Source organism: Chlamydotis macqueenii, chromosome 6 (assembly GCF_036417535.1).
Source record: "Chlamydotis macqueenii isolate bChlMac1 chromosome 6, bChlMac1.mat, whole genome shotgun sequence".
NCBI classification, from domain to species: Eukaryota; Metazoa; Chordata; class Aves; order Otidiformes; family Otididae; genus Chlamydotis; species Chlamydotis macqueenii.
The window spans coordinates 8,490,647-8,511,777 of NC_141561.1; the positions used below are offsets into that span (position 1 = coordinate 8,490,647).

General features: G+C 41.3%; 2 protein-coding genes across 3 annotated transcripts in view; one reads left to right on the top strand and one right to left on the bottom strand.

Moving 5' to 3' along the window:
• Positions 1-359, bottom strand: part of SLC35F5 (solute carrier family 35 member F5) — a 28,188-nt gene extending 27,829 nt beyond the window's left edge. For both annotated transcript variants that reach the window (XM_086750638.1, XM_086750636.1), the window contains exon 1: positions 311-359. The gene's annotated coding sequence lies outside the window, so the exon portion shown is untranslated. The remainder of the gene's footprint in view (positions 1-310) is intronic.
• Positions 360-13,018: 12,659 nt separating this feature from the next.
• ACTR3 (actin related protein 3) overlaps positions 13,019-21,131 on the top strand; it is a 30,051-nt gene continuing 21,938 nt past the window's right edge. The window contains exon 1 of the mRNA XM_086751004.1: positions 13,019-13,207. Coding sequence (XP_086607130.1) covers positions 13,164-13,207 — 44 coding nt within the window. The 5' untranslated portion in view covers positions 13,019-13,163. The remainder of the gene's footprint in view (positions 13,208-21,131) is intronic.

Consider the following 21,131-nt stretch of genomic DNA (forward strand, 5'->3'; position numbering starts at 1 on the left):
GGGGGAACACACCGCGGGGCGCACCGCCCCGGCACTCCGCGGCCCGGCCCACCCGCCCACGCGCGACGTGAGGGAGCCAAGTTCCCCTCTCGAAGCGAGGCGGGGCCCGGTATTGTCCCCCACCTCAGCCCTGCGGGCCGCCGACGGGGCGGGCGAGGCCTCTTGTCCGCGACACCCCTGGTGACGGCTGACAGGCGGGGCTGGGGGGCTGGCAGCAGCAGCAGCCGCGGAACCCGCGGCCTGCCCGCCTCCCGCCGCGGACGGCCGCTGGCGGCTCACCGGAGCCCCGTCCCCGCGACGGCGGCGGTACCTGAGGCCGCGGAGGGGCCCGGAGCTCCGTCCGGTCGGCGGCACCTCCCGCTTCCCTCCCCTCCCCTCCCGCCCGCCCTCTAAGATGGTGGCGTGCGCGAGCGGCGGCAGAGAATCCATCCCCGAGGCTGCGAGCGAGCGCCGGCCCCGCCCCACCCGCAGGCCGGCCGCATCGAGCCGCTCGGCCAGCCGCTCGCCACCCCTGCCGGCCGCCCCCCGTCCCCCGGCCGGTGTTCCCGCTCGGCGGCCTGGCACCGGAGAGCGCCCGGGGCCTGCCCTTCGCCCCGGTCCCCGGCCCCTCCGTCCGTTCAGAAAGAAACCGAAAGACGGAGGCAGAGGAAGAGAGCACAGACTGAAGAACTAGAGATGGAGAAGTGGGATGGAGCTTGAAACTGGTCTGTCAAAAAGAGGGAAGAAAGAAAAACCGGAGTGAGCGAGAGCCCCGAGAAACGGCCTGAATGCGGCGCGGTGGAGGAAGCTTTGTTTCGCGGTTACCGTAATCCTCGCACCCTGACATACAAAATCTGACAGCACCGGGAAGTCGTGGCAGCTAACTAAATTGTGAAAATGGATGTCTGCTTCACTATCCGCAAACTTTTAATAGCTTAAAAAAGTTAAATTGTGTAGACGCGTAGGATACACTAAAGAACAGTTACCTTAAATTTATTTTTGAGATGCATAAATTGTTGACTAACCAAGATGTAAAAGGAAATATTAGGCAAACAACACATAAAAAAAAAGTTATTAAACTAGCATAGGTTTAGATAAAATTGCAAAATCAGGTTCTGGTCTTGTTTGTGTTGGTTTTGTAGCCCACATTGCTTCCCTGTAATCGGTGTTCATTAGAATTTAAGAACTGTGCTCATATTACCAATCTAAAGATAACCAATGGTGTATGGAATGTGTTGCAGATTATTCAGTATTCACCCACTAATGTAAATGTATCTTTTTGCAAAATTCAACTTACATATTTTGGGAATTTTAGAGTAAAAACTGCTAGGAAATAATGGTAAGCAATTTACACAGATGAGTGGAAAGGTAAATTATATTTAATTGTAATTAGGTGATACATATGATACAGCTGTGAAATTAATTTAAGTGCACACGGACAAACTGCTGAAATAAAACAATATTTCACCCTTCTTACAAGTTAGTGATTGAAGAGATCCATTATCTCTCACACGGAAATATGTCTTATCATCATATGTCTGGGTGAGTGTTACTGTTGGATTTGAATTATTTCCTGTATATAAATAAAAGTTACTTCTTAAGAAGAAAAGAAAAACCTTTTAAGAACTTTTAGTCTGAAACTGGTTTGGTTTTTTTTGTGAGCCTTCATTCATTAATATAGCTGTATTTTTATTTACATATAGTAGCAGTAAGAGACATCTAACAAGCTTGATGCTTTGCAAAACTGGTTGTTAAAGTATTAAGACACAGTCCTTGCCCTCAAGCATTTATAGTCTAAACAGCACAAGGAAATGCAGGGAATTATGGTCTTGGTTCAAACTGTATTTTCTGGAGGTATTCTGAGTCTCTGTTATAAATGATACTGTATTGATTTGTTGTGCTTCTGTCCTCACTGGCTTCTGCCTTGAAGTCAAAATTGCCAAAATATGCAATATGGTGCTTTTATATGAAATTTTGACTTTACAAGTTTGGAAAGAGTTTTTAGATAAAATTAATTTCTTAGACAAAACTGCAGGAAAATAGCAGTCCTCTTGAAATGGCACTTTCTGTGGAATTTGAAAGAGCTGAAAATTACATAAAATGTAGCTACAAAAATGTGTATGCCTCTCACAACATCTAATTTTCTTAAGTCTTGCACATTGTTGCTCCAAATATTTATACTAAGACTGAGTAAACTTACATGGCTTATCCAAGGTCAGTTAGTTAATAAGCGGTGAAACCTGAGAAGACAACCAAAGTTATGACTACAGTATGTGACAGAGAAACTGCACATAATACGTTTTTATAGCTAATAGTGCTTTTACTAAATAATATCTTGAGAAGTCTTATGCATAATTTATATTAAAATGAGGTGAATGTTTTACATTTTTTAAAAAGCTACATGTGTTCTTGTGAACAGGGAGAATAAATAAGGCAACAGGGAAGGTGCAGATTCTCAGCCTCTTCTGTCTTACTTCATGATGCAGTGATGGAAAAGCTCTGGAAAACGGGAATTCACCTTTGAGAGCTGGCATAATAAAGCTCAGCTTGGTTTGCTGCGCCTAGCAAGTGCTGTCCCACAGTGAGTGGCAGTAGCTGGTGCTAGGGATGGCAAAATATCTGGAGATGCAGAGATTTTATATCTTTTTTCCTTCAGTCTCCTTTGACAGTGGAAAGCATATGAAATCCCAACTGTGAATTAAAACCATCTTTCTGACTGTAGCTCCACATGTCCTCTCTTGTATGTGAGTTTTCTTCTTTATTTTTTATGAGGCTATGCTGTTTGCATCTCAGTGTGGTCACAGCTAAATCCAACTTGTTAATGTTTTTATTTTAAACATTTTGACTGAGGCAGGCAAACAGAAGAAAACTGCTGTTCTTAAGGTGGCGTGCCAAGCTTCTCTTCATCACAGGCACTTGTGCTGTGGTTCCTGAAGCATTTGAAGAAAAATGGGTCAACATTGTCAGAAGCCCAGAAGTTTGTACTTTTTACATTTAGAAATATCACAGATTTCTGTATTTTTAGCGCTTGACTAAGTAATTTGTTTCTTATTGTGAAAGTTCACATGATGATCTTTCGTTTTCTCTGAAATAAACTATTATAAGAATGACTTCTTTTCCTCTTTTTTTTTTTTTTTTTTTTACTTTTCCTTTTTTAGGAATTTGGGTGTGAGTAATCACATGTAATAAAACTAATGTATATTGCAAAAATACACACATTGCGTATTTATTTTTCTTGATGTGAGTGTTTTAGTTACGTAAATAGCAGTTTTGTGGGCAAAGCAAAATTATATCTACTTCCCAGTAGCACTGGAATATTTTCATAAGAGAAAACCTCCTCAATTTTATTTCACAGACCTGCTAAATTGCATTTATAAAGAAAATTAGAATTTAATTTCTGTTCATGTATGTTCTACTTATGAGAACATAATAGTTGATTTGGATGAAATAGATCAGATCCCAAGAAGGAAATTTAATACTCTTTAGGTCTCAAAATAGATCTCTACAAAGAGAGATGCTTCCTTCAGAAGGATTTGGATCAGACCTTTGATGAACAAGATGTTCATGCTGATGAACAAGACAAAGCAGCAGAGGAAACTGTATTAAAATTTAAAGTGACAAAGTCAGGTTTGATCAACTTCTATCCTCCTTAGGGGAAGGATGTAATCTAAATGTTCAGGACTAGACTTGGCGTCGGATGCATGGCAGCAGAGTCTTCCCCTGTTCTCTCGGGTTAGACCAGAAGTCCATCAAGCTCAGAGTCGTGGCTCCACGATGACTAGTGACGGATGCCTGGGAAAAGGGTATTGGAAACAAGGCACTTACAGAGTAGTTTTTTCCATGGCACATCCTTGTATTTTTTACAAATAAAAGGTTTACAGCATCCTTGTCTGGAAGTCTATAATTCAGCTAATATATTTAATAGCTCTTAATGAACCTATGAACTTGGCTAATCCCTCCTATGAACCCAGTTGTACTGTAAAGCATTAGCTTTTAAGGATTTATTTAGGTAGAGTCTTGTGGCATAAAAGAAAATGCTTTGTACTGCTTGGGTTTAGCCCACTGGTTAATAATCTTATCACATACCTTGTAACAGTCCTTCCAGTTCACCATCTTTGCACTATTTGAGTTTTAATGTGTCTTATAGTTGTCCTCAACTGCCCTTGAAATGTCTTCACATCCCAAGTCCCACTTTGCATGAAGCCACTTATGATTGAGAAGATGGTTCCATTGCTCGACTATCTTCACTGCCTTCCCCTGCTCCCGATCCCATTCTTGAGATGCTGAAATGAAAACATCAAAATTTGGGTATATTATGAGTTAGGCTATGATAGATACAATTTCCAATTTGTTCTCAATCCTCTTTTGTGTATTTACGAACATTTTGTATTTTTGACCCTTGCTAAGCTGTTACACAGCTGTTTCCTTAACTGTTATACCTTATGACAAAGCTCTAAAAAACTTCAGTGCTTAAAACTGTACTATTTTGAATAAAATTTGTGCTGATTAGTATGAACACTCCCAGTACTTAGAAGAAAAATGTTACACTGCAGATGTATTAGAAGCAAAAACCACAAATATTTTTGCAATGTAGCTTTTTTTCCACCATTACATTTAATAGCTGTAGAAAACGAACTAGAATTGAGAGCTTTTTCTGCTTCCTACTGAATATTACTTGCAAATATTAGCTAGTAATAAGACTACAGACTAGTAAAACAACTCATTTGGGGAACTTGTCATCACTTATTTCAGTCTCTTTACTTTGCTGATTTATAATAATAAAGAAAACAGGAATCTTAATTGGCAATGGGATTTCCAGGACTGAAAATTACTAAATTGCTGTCACTCAATTATTTTCAGTAGATGAACTGTGATCATAATTTGGTAAAAAAAGGACAATTTAAAAAAACATTTGGAAGCCTATCCAAGCAAAACAAGACGTAATGGAAAGTAAACCCTCAGAAGTGTTCTGAATTACAGAATTACCATGCCGTTGAGAAAAATAATATGCAAGAGGGGACTGCATGCTTCCATGCATGTTGACAAGTAGAGAGTCATTTGAATACCATAGCTAGCAGAAATGCATGTGTGAGCATGAGTACCTGCTCTGTCTGGAGATGCAATCCAAAAAACCAAACAGGCTTTAACATAAGAGTTTTTACTTACACTGAATATTCCCATAAAAGCAACTTTCTAAAGGTCAAGTCAGGCCATTTTTCCAGCACAGGGCTAGACAGTTGGAATTGCATGTAATCAGGAGAACACACAACAGATTTTGATATTTGTGCTTTTGCACATTCCTGTATGAATAATCACAATGATTCACCGAGGCTCATTGCAACATGAGGTGCTATTCAAAGCGACTTGCAGTATTGCCCAATATGGTAACAGTTCACTGATCTCTTGTTGGGCATGCATAATATTCAAGGTAAGTCAGATAATCTCCTAAGAAGGGCCTAAAGCAAAAGGAACGAATGTCACATATTGATTCTTACAGTATTAGCATGGGAGACGTACTCTGTATATATAGGTTCTAATTATAGAGCACACAAATGGATTAAACTTTAAGTTACTCTGCAGGGAAATACAGGAGGGAAAGTTTCTATCTTTCACATTTTGTGACGTTAGCAGGTACCTGTGGTCTTTTCAATGCAGATTCTCTTAAACTGCACCAAGAATGAAAGTTCATCAGATTAAAAATTGCACAGTCAGAGCTACTGATTTTGGGCTTTGCCAGTGCATTGTTTTCAGATGGTAGGGTTTCAAAATATGTTGTCCTTAAAGGTCAAGTTGGTTGGCTTCTCAGGAGGCCACACCAACTTCAAAAAGCATGTAGTGCTCCAAATAGTATTTTAATGCCCCTATTCATGCAAAAAGGGCTAACATAATTCATGTCATCCGTTTGTCTGTAAGAATTTGTCCAACTTACATATTCATTAGCATAATTAGCCACAGTGTTTGCTTTTACTACTGTTTTTAAAAGCAGTAGAGTGCAACACCTGGATACAGCATTTCTGTTAGCTTTGATATATTTCTGATCCTAGACATGTGAAGAGCATATTCTTACAAATTACTGTGGTCTTGCTCAAAGACATCCGTACAATCCTTACAGTGGCTGAAACAGCACTGTAGAGTTGCAATCAGCTTTTATACATTTTGATGATCCATTAAGGTATTATTTCAGGAGAATTGCCTACTGTCTTTCAGTAGGACAAGCAAGAAACCCCAACTTTACAAAAATGAGTTAACAGTTTATTTATAGATTACCAGACTGAATAAACCTAGTGTGGAGGTACCCAGCGTTCAGAAATAGCGCTTTGAAATTGTTTCCATTTTTTATGCATGCAGCATTGTCACTAGAATAGATTTATTTCTTTATTAAGGAATACAGTATTTTTAAAGTGTTCCCACTGTTGACTAATTTGACTACTATTGTTCATTGTTTCTAAATAAATCATGCATCTTAACAAGAAACTTGGGCTCCAGACAGCTGTGATAATTGAAAATTATACTGCACGAGCTCTTCATCGCTATCCCCCAGCACTGCTGGAGAGTGTTCCTTATTCTGCTAGAGAGAACATTCCTTATTCTGCTAGAGAGAAAGCAGACAAATTATTTAATCCATCAGAGAGGATATTTTTAGTTATGTCTCATTTTGTCTGGAGACAATTAGGGAGTGCTTATTCATGCTTCTGCCAATAGAACTGTGGATGCTGTAATATCCAGCTGACTGGAAAGGCCGCTACCGTTTTCAAGGAGCACTGCTGCATCCAGAGAAGGACAGCTGTCTATGCAAGTTCCAAATTCTCCTCCTAGTTCTCCTCTTCTCCCTGTGTTATCTTGAAATAAGTACAATAAGAGTAACATGCCACAATGACCATAGTTGTGATACAGTAGCTTGTAACATCTGTTATCTTCTGACAGCTCATCTGTGGAGTCAACAGTTTGGATCAACTGAGGAGAATATATTTTTTTTCAAAAGTCACAAAACAATTAATAAATGCAAAAAGTTATAATACAAGTGTTTCTAAACAATCCTTTAATGAAAAGCCATTTAGAATAGGAGGTCAAATATTAGCAGCAAAGCTCTCTCAAAAGTTGGTAAACATCTGTTAAAGTCTGAACAAGTGTCTCAGAACAGAAATGAATTTGTTTACCTGTTATACATTCAATTGCTTGCAGTTTCAAATGTTTGAATAGCTCAAGAATCCACAGTGCCATTGCATGCTCTATGACTCTTCAGGCTATTACTTTTGTGAAATCTTGGATCGTCTTGATCTTCTGTTCCAAGCATCAATGATCTGGCGCTTTTCTTGCTCTTATACTTGCCACTTTTTTCAGGCTTGGTTTTACTCCGGTGAGCTTCTGTGCTCTGCTGGAAGCCTCGTCGGTTATGGATACCTGCAATGATTGCTAAACTGCAAACTTACCAGGTAGTGACATACTGACTTAATTAGCACATGGATGACATCTTTGAAGAAAAATTAAAAGATCACTAAATTAAAAAAAAAGGGTGGTTTTACATATGTCTGCAAGTTATAATGGGCTTTACTCAAATTAATGGTTCATGACATGGTGAAGGTGAAAGCTGATGCCTAAAGTACAACCACTAAGGCAAGTCAGATCCTTACAGCTGTGATTGATTTAGGTTCTCAGTTCCGTTAAGTGTATAATAAGTCATATGAAAAAGGTAGCAATACACATTTGTTCCAGCAAGGAAAGTAAATAGGTACAATTGAGAACACATAATAATGTTTCTATTACACGAGACAGCACAGATTTTCTGATCGTGGCCAAGCTATGTATTACTATTACTTGGCTCCCAGGTGTGACTGTATGGAGCCTGTGCAGTACGGATGCAACACAAAGGCAGAGAATCGTATCCTGTTTTGCTGTTTTAGGAACCCTGCTGCCACCATTCTGCTAATTCACTTACAGAAGCTTTATAAAGGAACAAAACTTATGAGAAAGGACAGAATAGCAGCATAAACAATTTTGAATGGAAAAGCAAGCTGTAAATAGGGATGCTGTGTCTCTCTGCACAGCATGACATTTGCAGATTTTGCTTCTGTCCAGAACATCAAATTCCTATTTAAGTCATCACGTTTTCAGTCAAATTCTTCCTTTATATTTTCCAGGTTTATCTTTTGACACATTTTGGTTTTTTTCCTAGCAAATATAATGGGCAATAGTGGAGTTATCATCGTAATAGTCCAAGGATATAAACAAGCCCCAGTTGATAAGTTTCTCTCTCTCCTTACATATCTTGTTTTTATACAAAGAATTATAGTTGGGTTTTTCCCATTTGAAAAAAAAATATGGTTGAACCAATTATATTTTGAGAGTTAATGGTTTTAGTTGATCTAAGTCAGAACTCTTGGAGAGTAGCCACATCAAATGAGATCTTGGTAATTTGCCATGACTTCACCATGTGCAGTTCCATGAAATTACATGCCTCCCATATGGCTGTTGCTATAGCCATGCCAAAATCAACCAATAACACTATCATTTTGCTTGTGGCCCTTCCTGGAAGAAATTTTAAAATGTCTTCTATCAGGGGAGATAAAATGTTTTCTTGTTTAGCTCTCTGTAGTATTCCACCAATTATTGGTAAAACTTTCTTCTATTAAAATACCTAGAACATGATGGATAAATTATTATAATATTTACAATAAAGTGAATACTGTCTAATGGATAATCTAGACACGATTGTCCTCAGCTGTTTCTCCAGCTTTTATTATCAGCTTTACCTGGGCTGAAGGCATGTTCAGTGTGATGTACTGGATATTAACCTGCCTTTTAAATTCAGTTTATGCCAATCTAAATGGCAACATGCTGACTCAGGCAAGATCAGATTCTTAATCTTCCTCGGCATTGTCAAAATGCCTTCACCCCTGCAACTTCTACTCCCTTTTGTTTTTTTCTTGTTCCTTGCACTTTAACTGTGCTTCCCAGGCCTCGATCTATATATGGATTCAGAGAGTTGCTCTTTCTGCATGCTCAAGGGCAGGCCATTAACTGCATGAAAACGATCCAGAATGAGCAGGATGCTGAAAAGGTAGCTTAGCAAGTGATTTGTAATGCTTTTGTCTAGGTATGTACTTGTTCAGGCTGAAGGACTTGTGAAATTTTAATACGTAGTATTGCTGGAGCTAGAAATCATGCATGCTTCATGGAAAAGTTTGGTGTCCCAAGACTGACACATACAAAAATTGCAGAAAGTTGTCTGAAAATTCCCTCCATCTGAATCAAGCTGGTAGGCTGCTCCTGTGTTTACTTGTTGGCTAATAGAAACACTTTCCTTCTGAACTTTGATCTCACTCCTTATGCATTTGTATTCATCTGCGTTCTCCTGTTTTATATTTACATTGTAAATTGCCTGGAGGCAGGCAGCAACAGAAGGAGGATGCTCTGCAATGGTAATTACTTCTGTTATCATGGATATTAAGGAAAAGAACACCTGAAACCCTACTATGCTTATAAAAGCTGGACTGTGATGCATCACAGAATGATGATATTGCTGGATTATGTCTGCTGCATAGGATGGCACCAGATAAAGGCAATTTAGGGTTTATTCACTCCCATTCCATTGGTAAGATTGAAAACATACTAAGACATTGCCTCTACACATTAAAAATTTGATTTCTGGTACACCTTGAAACAGTAAAAAGCTTTGCATAAGTTTGGAACTGACTTCTGGCCAAAGGAGGATGAAATGTTCAGAAAATTATACCACGAAAACACATAGTAGGCTTGTACTGAAGAAATAAGTAAGAGTTGGAAAACATTTCAATGCAAGAATGTTTTGAAAGATATCAGTCAGCACTGCAATCCTGCTGGATCTAGCTGAATTTTAGCTTTATAAGCTCAATTTTGTAATTTGAGCACAAGACTTCTACACTAAAAATACCAAGATAATCTAGATGCCAATGCATGAAACTACAAAGGGTCTATAGAGGAAGCAGTATTGAAATTTAGATTGATCTATTTGAATTTTGGTGAGTAATACTCCAAACTTGTGTTTATGGTACAACAAAGTGAGATAATATTGCTTAAAGAGAAATCTTGCACCTTTGTTTTATTGGATTGGGGCCTGGGTCCACGGCCACCTGAAGAACTGCACCCAGCAAGACTAATAAAAGGAAACATCAGATCTCATGGTGGGGCTGTTTAACCTTTCAACTCCTTCCCTTGCAAAACTGTGATTGACTTGGCACCTTGATATTGGGAGAAATCCTATGCTTTTTGTTTCTCACATGTAAATTCTGCTGTAATTCAGTAAAGAAAAATGCACCAGCACTGCTGTTTTTCAATGTCATTCTTAATGCAGACTCGGGAAGAACACAAACTGATAGCAAGAGATCACAATGGAGTTACTTAAAAGATTTGTTTCACTTTCCATATAAACTGCAGTATTTTTTTCCCCTGCTCAGTGTCCCACCATTTTGCAGAGAACACTTGTAGTCACAAGGAGGAAGCTATGGGATATTTTCTGTAGCGTGCTTTACCGTAAGTGCTTGTGTGTGTGATTTAATATTTTATAGTGAAGTGATGCTTCTGTTGGCAAAAAGTCATCAGCATACTTTTAGAGCAGTTCTACTATCCATCTTTTGACTTTGCTATTAAAGCTTAGCTAGACTAATCAGGAGCATTGTTTGGAAATATTAGGTAATAAAGAACAGTCAGCCATGGTACACTAATGATTGCACTGTATAAAACTCACTACAGCTGGGCATGTGAACTTGGTGGTGCTGATCCCCTCTGTGCCGGCTCTATTAGCTGTACAGCCAGGACAAGACCTGCCAGCTCCACGCTTTCTGCATGCCACAGTTTTTTTTGGCCCTTGTCTCACGCTCCTCTGGGGTTGTTACATGAACTCCCGCGACGGGAGCACTAAGCCAGGACTCCATCTGCCAGACGCAACGTTGAACCTGCTGCATGTATAACCCTGAATACCGGGTAATAAAACCAAGAGGAAAGTGAAAAGTCCAAACGGTGCTTTATATGCTAACTGTATTTATTTTAGATAAATACGTACCTATGCATGCACACAGGAATGTGCATTTTAAAAAGGGCTATTTGCACTTTCTCTGAAAAGCTTTCAGAGATATTCATCTTTCATATTCTAGCACAGCATAGCTCACAGGCTACACAGTATCTTGCAGAAATCCCTTTCATTATCTGTAAAGTGCCTCATAATGTTCTATTCATAATTTGCTTTGACATTAAAACACAAATGTTAACATTCTCAATATCTCCTTTCCTTGGTTATGTTCCTCAGGAAGATCTGGCAGCCCACAGAAGCCAGATGGTGGCTTGAACTTCACAACTGAACTGTCTAGCTGCTGCTACAAAAAGGGATGGTTTTGCTCTCTCCTATCTCATCCTGAAGGGCATGTACCAAGCCCTTCCTTTGCACTGGCACTGACTCTTGTTTAACCCTACAGAAAACTCAGGGAATGAGCCTATTAATTAGAGGTAGCTTAAACTAAGTGAGGAGGACCAATGTTTGAATAAGAAAGCAAGATCACTGTGAGGATACCTGGAGGGCTGGTGGCTCCCTAAGGGGCATGGGGCCACCTGTGGTAACACAGCCAGCAGGGCTGGGGCCTCAGCAGCCTGGGCCTGTCCCACAGTACATGGCTGCTGTGAGGTGGGCAGTCCCCAAAATAGTGGCCAGGCTCAACCAAGAGTCCAGATCATCAGACAAGTTCATGGTGGTGAAACAGGGCCAAGGCCAAGCCAGGATGTCAGTCTGCAAATCAGACCTAGGGGTGGTGATAGCAACCAGGGAGGCCCATAGGCATAAGGCAAGCTTAATATCAAGCCATAAAGCAAGGCAAGGACAAGACACAGCTACAGTACAGCTCAGACCAGAATTGGGGGCCCAGGGCTGCGCTTGAATGGGTCTCCTGTGCCCTCGGGCACGGAGCGTGGGGTGGAGGCCCTAGGGGTGAGGCTGATTAGGGCCATTAAGGCCCATTAGTGCAGGCTAGCCCTGACAATTACTCCTTTTGATGGACTGCCAAATTTGTCTTCAGCATAACAGGGGATTACACCATGCTCACATCCTTACATTGCCAAGGCGGTAGCAGCAAGCAAAGGACTGAAAGCTCCAATACCAGAACGGCTAAAACATTAAAATACTTTAAGTGTGTGGCTGCAGTCCTGGGTTAGACCTGATGGACACAACAGTCTGACCTTCAAACCCTGAAGGGCTGTGAAAGGTGGAAAGAGAGAGAAAGAAAAGAACAAACCCTTGAACAATTTTTTTTTACTTTGTCCACCTGAACACCAAAGGCCCAGCAGTGTGTGCCCTTGCCCTGTTTGGGACCAAAAATATTTCAAAAAGAGGTTGGAGGCCTATGGCTAAGCCTGAAAAGCGATGGACGCCACCGATCCTGTTGGCAGGTGTGCTGAGATGGCCGATTGGGGCAGGGCCATGCTTGTTTGCTCCAGTTACGTGGGAGCATGGCACGGAGATGGCAACGCCAGGGCAGGCTGGGGTTGCAGCCAGACGAGGTTCAGTGCTCCTGTGGAGGTCTATGGGTGAGAGGGGCTTGGGGCTTTCCTTGGAAGATGGCTGAGGGGAATTGGGTTTTCAGGGAGGCTGGGCTGCCTGGTGCTGGTGCTGCGGAGTATTTGGTACCTTCCCCAGCAGGCATTTCATTCACCAGCCCAGGTAGCGTCTGGCAACGCCAACAAGCACCATGAGGAGTTGCGGCCTCCTACCTGTCCGTGACACTGTTTCTGGGGAGAGCTTTCAGCCCCTCAGCAGCAGGGCCTGCAGGAAGTAATTTTCAGCACCCTCCTCACACCACGCAACCCCTCGCGCCGTCTTTTCTCAGATTTTCACATTAAGATTCTGCTGCTGAGAAGACCGGCGGCTGCCGGGGAAGCTGGTGGCTTAGAAGCCTCCCGCCCGCTCCACTTTGCGCCGCCTGGCAGAGGCGAGGCCGCGAGATCGGACGTCAGCAAGGGCTGGGGTTGCCGCGCCCGCCCTCGCCGCTACGCGCAGGGAGGGGCGGGTCAGCCATCTTGGGCTCGCCGGGCCGCGCCTGCGAGTGAGCGGGCGGGGGAGGGAGCGCCCGCCGTGCGGAAGTGCCCTCACTCCCCGCCGTCGAGCCCCGCCGGAGCGCGCCCAGGGCTGCCCGCCGTCCCCAGCACCGCCGCTACCGAGGAGCATGGCAGGGCGGCTTCCGGCCTGTGTGGTGGACTGCGGCACGGGGTGAGCGGCGGCCGCTGACAGCTCGGTGCCGCCCGGGGCGGGGCTGGGTGGGTTCCGCTGCCGCAGATGGCGGCGGGGGTCGCGCTGCTCGCGGCGGGGCCGAAGCCGGAGCTGGGCGGCCGCGCCCGAGCTGCTGCCGTGCCGGTAGCGGGAGGGCCGGGCCGGGCTGGGTTGAGGGGGGAGCAGCCGGCTGCTTTCTTTTCCCCTCCCCTCGTCCGCTCCGTCGGGCCCTTGGCTGGGTGTCCCGGCGGGGCCCCGCTTCCCCGCCGCCCCTCCGGTAGCCGGTCGCTCTCCCCACCGGCTGAGGCCGCTCGGAGCAGCCGCCTCTGGCTCTGCGGCCGGTGCCTGCCGGGGTGCGGGGAACCCTGTGCGGCTGCCGGAGCCGGCGGTGCCGAGCGGGGAAAAGGACCCTGCGGCTGCCGAAATGCCCTCGCTTAGAGGGGTCACCGCGCTACCGGGTGCCGTCGGCGGGGGGGTGTACTCTCGTGTATTTATTGATTTTTTTTTTTTTTTTTAATATGTGGATAATGTCATTTATTCTGTGTTACTTCTCTCTGTGGAAGAAAAAAAAACCCCTCCCCCTCCAGCGAGCAAGCGCAGAGGAACTTCCTTAGTTTTGTCAAAGCCTCTTCCTGCTTTCGGCCTTTTATACCTTATAAGGCAGTTTTCAGTGTCAAACCTGAACCAAATCCGTTTCAGAAACTCTTCTTTTTATGTAGCAGCTATCAGGTGATGAAGAGAATGCGGTGCCAGTGGTATGTGGCATAAAAAGTGATTCGGGAGAAGGCCCTCGGGATTCAGACTCCCTTTTCCGCTGTGGCATGGCTCCTGGAGGCTTTGGTTGGGGAGCAAGCCTGTAGAGGTGTCTGCAGGAAGCCGACCTGGAAGGGTTGCATGGTACCGCTTGCAGGAACACGCTCAGGAAGTGAAAACCGCCCAGTGACCCGCTGTCTGCGGTGTGATTTTAAGCATGACATATTTCATTTTAGACATTATGCATCAGGCTTTTACTGGAAAGAAGAGTATTGGTATATTCTTCAATGCTCTTTCTCTTTGGCTAGTGCTGATGTCATGCTGATTCTTTAACTCGTGTTTTTATTTCACTTGTCATCCGTCTTGATAAAAATAAGCAAAGAAATTTCTCAGTGACTGCAGTATAGGTACAGATATTTGCAATACTCTGAAAGGGCGTGTACTTTTGAAATCCAGGCACTTGTTATTTGAAAGCACATGCTCATATTCTACTGGAGTCTATTTGGTGCAGGACATTAATAAATTCTGTCTGTAATGTCTGTATGTTTAACAGTTGTATAAAGGAGTCATACCTGTAGTTAGAACAAGAACTGAAACCTTGAATTTTGTGGAATGAAGGAAGGTTAGCACAGCGGGAATGAGAGTGTGTAGCTGAGTGTAATGGAAATATAGGTGAGTTTAACATGATGTGCATATGCCCTGTTTATCTTTCAAAACAAAAGATCTGTGACATGCTCTGCCGCATGCTACTGGAGGTTTTTTCCCATCCCACATGTTTGTGCATTGAAGGTAGTCCCATTAAAATCAGTAATTATGTCTTTTATAGGTTTGCAAAATATAGGTTGTAACCACTGGAGTGGAGAGATTCACTTAGAGCTTTCAGCAATGCCAAGCAGGAATGACATGCTTGCATATAGCTGTGTAAGAAACACCTTTGTTTTTTTCAATGTGAGAAGTACACCAAGGGATCTGAGTGTTAAAAGAGATCTTCCTGGGGAAGATCTGTGTGTGGGTACTCCATTAATCAACTTCAGTGCACAGGGCATACTCTGTAATGTTCTTGTATATGATGTTCGCCGAGTCTCACTTCTGTTTTATTTAGTTATTTCCCCCCAGTCTTCAAAGATCTCTCTAAGATAGTTTTATTGTACATCTGTAATTTTTTTTTTTTTTTTTTTTTAACACAGCCCTGCCTGTTCTGTTCTTCACGCTCTTCCTTTCTGATGCACTTCATAGTCTGAGACTGTTCTTCCCTGAAGTTCTTCAGGAAACTGTGGGCAAAGATTTTTAGCACTGGAACATGATAGAGCTTTGGGGTTGCTGGAATTCATTGATTTCAGTAGACAAAGGTATAAAGTGGTGAATTTACAAAGGAAAAATCTAATACTTGAGATAAATAAGGAACAAGCGGGTAGTAGTGCAGTGGGATGTGATAGCATAATCATGCTCATAACTTTTTTTTTTTAAATTGTGTAGCCCTCCCAACTGAAACATAAGTTATGTCAGCCTTGGGGTCTGTGTGGATCGGCTGAGGTCTCACCTAGGGTTCTGCCTTGACTACTAAAGGGAAAGAAAGCAGATAAATTAAAGATTGCCCCTGAAAACAGGAAAAGAAAGAGGTTTTGAAAATGAAACCAATGCAGAGAAATTGAAAGGAACTACCCTGTTTAGAACAGGCAAGGCTTTAAAAGTGCACAGATTTTCCAATAAGTAGGGCTTTTTTTAGAAGGAGAGGATGATGTTTAACTTACAGTCCAAGAAAAATTCACCTTAATCAGCAAAAGGACAGATGTAGGAGTGGTCTTAAGGGTGTCTTCCTGCATGTCTTGTGTGTATAGCCACAGGTTCAGTTTGTTGATCCAAGTGTTTTTTTTTTTTTTTTTTAATGTGTTCATTTTTGCCAGCTAATATCGAGGGGAAAGAGATGGACGAGAAAGGTGGCAGAGTTGTGCTTTTCAGCATCAGTCTGCACAAATTAGACAGATTTAAAGAACTTCTTTGAAAGCATAAAGAGATAAAAGCACAGAAGAGGTTGGAGAGATCATGTGATCCCTGTCATTTGAGGTTTTGACAGGTTAGTCAAACTTTTTAGGGATCATCCAAGTACATGTCATACAGCTGGAGCTGGCAAATGAGTGAAGTTAGTACATGGCAGTCATTATGGGTGCAGCAAAAATTCTTCCAGTATTAGATTTATTCTCTTGAAATTTGCATTCTTTGCTTAAGCAGACTTGATGTCTAGAAAATGGATACCTAATAAGAGCAAGTAAATACTTAATTGTGGTTTTAAAAAGCTACTTGTCTGAAGCAGTGTCCTCTTAATTACATAATAAAGTTAAAGGCATCGAAATAAAAAATCTGAAAAGCTCAGTTTAATACAGTTGTTAAAACCAGGTTTATTTCTTTCCGTAATTGATAGCATTGTCTGGTTTAGTTTCAAGTGTATTGTTATTTTGTTGGGAAATCTGTAAAACAATATTGTAGACCTTATTGTCAGGAAGTCTTCATCCATATTAATACAGAATTAGATTACACTTGGCTCTTGTGAGCTGCTTTTTTTCCCTTCTCTCCACAAAACATGGACACAGTGTCCCTCAACAATGAGCTATGAATTAGCACCCATGCTGTTCTCTTCATATCCTTCAAACACTGGTAGATTTTTATGATGTTCACTGCCTTAGTGTATATATATGCTGAGAACGATACATGCTTCAGACTGTGGCGTATCTGAGGATTACATGCATTTTAAAATAAAAATACAAAAAGAAGAAAATTAACATGGAATTATTTCCGTAAAGTATATGAACAACACACTGAAGAAAGAAAAAGACTCATACTCATTTTTTATTCTCAGTAGGCTGCAGTCTTTTGCTCTGTGCCTTTTTGGATATTTGAGTAGTTCTTGCTGCCTGTTCTACAGGCGAGCACAGCACAGCCTGCAAGTAATGATTAAAAGCTCTTCCTACGCATGTCAAAATTTAGCTTTATTAGGTTGACAAGGAGATTTTAGATACGTCTTTCTATGTGAATACGTGAGTGCTTTTTTTTTTTTTTCCTTAGTATAAACTTTTGTAGCACTGAAATAGCTCATTTGAGATGGCAGATAATTGCAAGTGTTCAAATTAATGGCTCTTTAGCCAATATTTCAGCTATTAGGAGTAAACGTTTCCCTGCTCAAGAGAGACGGTATACGCGGCGGGGTACCCTGTGGTTTACCTTGCGTGAGCAAGGAGAGGACATGAGGGAGTGGGATGGGAAGCCTGCCTCTGCCCTAGAGGCATGGGTACGTGAGTTGCTTGGAAAAACCAGCCTGCTGTGGTTCCAAAATAAGAACAGTGAAAGTGATTTGAAGAAGAGTATTTGTATTTTCTATACCTGAACTTTCCCTTTTCTGTAGGCTTGTGTGCAGTTTTCCCGTGGCTCTTGGGTGGATCCATTACCAATCAATACCTGAGTGTTGTTGGTGACCAACTTCTCCAATGTGCTGCAGAGTCTTGTCAGTAAGGTCGTGTGTTTTGGTTAGCCTTCTCTTGAGTAAATTGCTTACTTGATTGTATGGGAAAAAAAAAAGTGTTGTCTCACATCTTGCTTTCTTGTGTCTGCTGTCATATGCTAAGCTAGGCCCCTTTTTCACTTCCCTTACACAGATTACAAAAATGGGTGTGTTTGGTTTTTTTTTTTTTTCCTTCTTTCCTGAATACTAGAGGAAAATTAAAGGTTTCAAGGTTGAATGGAGAAAGACTGGCTGTTTGTGGTGGAAGCATGAGAGTCCCTTGAACACCTCACGGCAGTCTGGGTTCCCTCTGAGGTGAGAACCTGGAAAGTTGAGGCTGTTCAGGATTTCCAGACTTTCTTGATATGGAGTTACAAACTGTTCTTTGGAATGGGTCATGTCTCTGAGAGTTTCTTGGCTGTTCAGTTTCTATAACCAGTTTTGCTGTAAACGAAGGAAGGATAAACTTGGGCACATGAAATCGCAGAGAAGCCGAAATCCTGGACAGTGCCTGGGGGGTGTACACGGTAGAGCAAGGTTTGCATTGGGGGACTTCTCTACAAATCCTACTTCTGTAGTTAATCTTCATGGGACACCTGTATAGCTTAATGATCTTAAGTAGAGTGAAGTATTTGAGTTGAATGTCCTCTGATGTGAGAAGCTATGACAGGATGGTGTTGTTCTGTTTCTGTTCTGGGTTTTGACCTGGTGGTGGAAATAAGTAAAAGATCCGTGAAAAGCTAATAATCTTCAGTAGGCAGCAAGGATATGTGAGATGAGAAATCCAGTGCTATAAAAACAAGGTAAGAGGAAGTAAAAGCTTGTATTTTGTTTGCCCTGCAACTTTTTTAGTATCTCGTACTGGAACTTGAAATAATTTTTCTTTCCTAACATTCCAGACATGGGTTACTTTCACAGATTTTCAAATCATAACTTCTATTTAGTGTAAGTATTCCAGCACTGTTGTGTTCTTGCAGTTAATATTTCGATTGGATGTCTTGTCTTGGCCTTTCATGGGTTCCAGTCTTCAGGAAAACATTCTCTTTTGGGATGAATTTTGTCTATGTTGTGTCATCCCCAAAGTAGTTTTTCAGTATGGAAAGTGTGAACAAAATAATTCCTTAATGGAATATGGAAAAAATACTCTTACAGGATTTTAAGAGTGTCTTTTGCTTGCCAGTAGCTGAAGTGGTTGGAGAGGGAGGGTGAAATGCTTAATTCCTAACATGGAAAAAGGAGTTGTGCAAGATTGAGAATTGTGGTTTAATGCTTTTAAGTATATATATATATTTTTTTTATAATTGCAAATAAATTCTGAAGACCCATGACGACTTGTGGCGTCTCTTAAATGATTTTAATACATCACAGTCTGTGTTGTAGCACTAAATGTACAGGGTGCACCACATAGTTAGGATTAATAGGAATTCAGTTAGGAATATATCTCTTCCTATACACATACATAATGGAATTTATATATATGTGTGTTTATATATAAAAGAATCAGGTTATGTTTTATTTGAATATGTGTCAGAAGCCATGCAAGATGCATGGCACCTTCCAGTCCTTCTGTTTCTGCTTTTCTTTTCTCCTGCACCTCACTTATGGTTTATATATAAATACATATAAAAAAATTTCTGAGTATAGGGCATCCATGGGCTGAATCTGTAAAGTTGATGATATATGAACCACCTTCTCTGTACAGCAGAGCTCCTACTTGTGTGTGCGTGGGAAGCTTGTGCAGCTGTGGAAACCAGTGTAGTCCCTGGTAGTGAGGTAGGATTGTGGGTGTGCTTGGGTGGGACAGAGCAGGTTTCCTTCTTGTTTCTTGATTGTTGTTTGGTACCTCACTTGAAGGTTCTGCCCGGAAAGTATGTTGATTGCATGTGTGGTGCACATTTGCTCATTTAAATTAGATGAAAATAGTTTCTGTGCATTCAGAGGTACTGTGCTAGTTCCTTAGTGGTAATCCAGCCTCTGTATAATTTTATTGGCAGATATAAGAAACTTTGCAGTTGGTCTTTTAGTTCGTGCAATTTAAAAGTTTCAACATGATATTTCAACATTTAGTTTCATCATTGCAGACTTTCTTTGGGAAATGCAAAAAGCCTTTGACGATTTCAAAGAAACTTTTAAATTTTACTTTAATTTTGGACAAACATTAATTTAAAGACTTTAAAGAGAAAACATTAAATTCAAAGGCAAAAATAACTAAAAACATATTTCAGTTTGCCCCCAATGAAATTAATAAGTTCTTTTCTGCTCTGCATAGAAGAAGGAATCATTATTGCTTTAATTCATAATTTTTTGTTTGTTTTAGTCACTGAAATAAATATACTTAGGTGTAGTAATCTAACAAAAATAATCCTTGGGTAGATGCTTAAAAATACCAATTTGATTGCAAACTTGTTAGAGTCCATAGCAGGATTCTTTTAACCATCATCCCATCATCTGTCCTTTCCAAGTGCTAGTGCTGATGTATTGCTTGCTTGCTTTTTTTTTTTTTTTTTTTTTGGATGTCTTGTCTTGGCCTTTCATGGGTTCCAGTCTTCAGGAAAACATTCTCTTTTGGGATGAATTTTGTCTATGTTGTGTCATCCCCAAAGTAGTTTTTCAGTATGGAAAGCGTGAACAAAATAATTCCTTAATGGAATATGGAAAAAAGTTTTTTTTTCTTTTTTCTTTTTTTTTTTTTTTTTTTTTTAACAGTTGTCAGGAGAGACAACTGATTTATGGTCAGGAGAGACCATATCCAAAATCGGAAAAGTCATGATTTAATCCACTGACTTAATGTAGGGTATAACATAATTCAGTTATTTTTGTTCTGATCATGAGTTTGCATTTTTAAGACTAGACATGGAAAAACTCTAGATTAATTTAGGTTTTTTTTGTTTGGTTTTTTTTTTTTTCCCTGGGATTTCCTTTTCTCTCTTTATTATTCTCTTGTGGTCATTGCAAGCGTTTGCAGCTGTGCACAGGATGTGTTTTGGCATATGCAGTCTGTAGAGAGCAAGATGCAGACAGGAGGTTGTCTTTTGATACTTTGTCTTGATTGTACCCTGCTATCAATGATTGAATCCAAATGTTACTGCGTCAACTAAAGAATTATCTCTTACTTATCTATTTTTTTGAGTATTAGCATTTTATTTGTCATGACTTGCCTTAAATTTATCGTGCTGTTTATCATCTGCAAGAGGTTTCACAATATGCCTGCTTGCATATTTGCAGTCAGACTTCAGAATCTCTGTGATCTTATTAAATGAGACCTGCTTTTTATATTAAACAAAATCCGGTGGTATGTTTTTGTCCACAGCTTAGTGAGGCATTTTTTTTCTACAAGACAACTGTTTCTAATTGGAAGCCATCATATGTTAGAAGCATGGTGTAATGTGATAAATATGTAACCTGGTGTTTTAATGCAAGCCTATTCTTCGTGGAAAGCATTTGGTTACCTGCTGAAATGCTGAAGTGGCAAGCACTGTACTGGGCAGACTGGAAGTGTGCTGAGACAGTCTCCTGCTGTGCTTGCTGTATGCTCCTTCTGTCCTGTCCGTGCTCTCTCTGTCTGTTTTGGTTTAATCTTTCCCCCTGCTCAGACTGGTGTGACGAGGGAGACAGTGTAGCAGCTCTTGCTTCAAAGCTGGAGCTCTCAAGTGCTGAAATTGTGCGAATAGTAGGCAC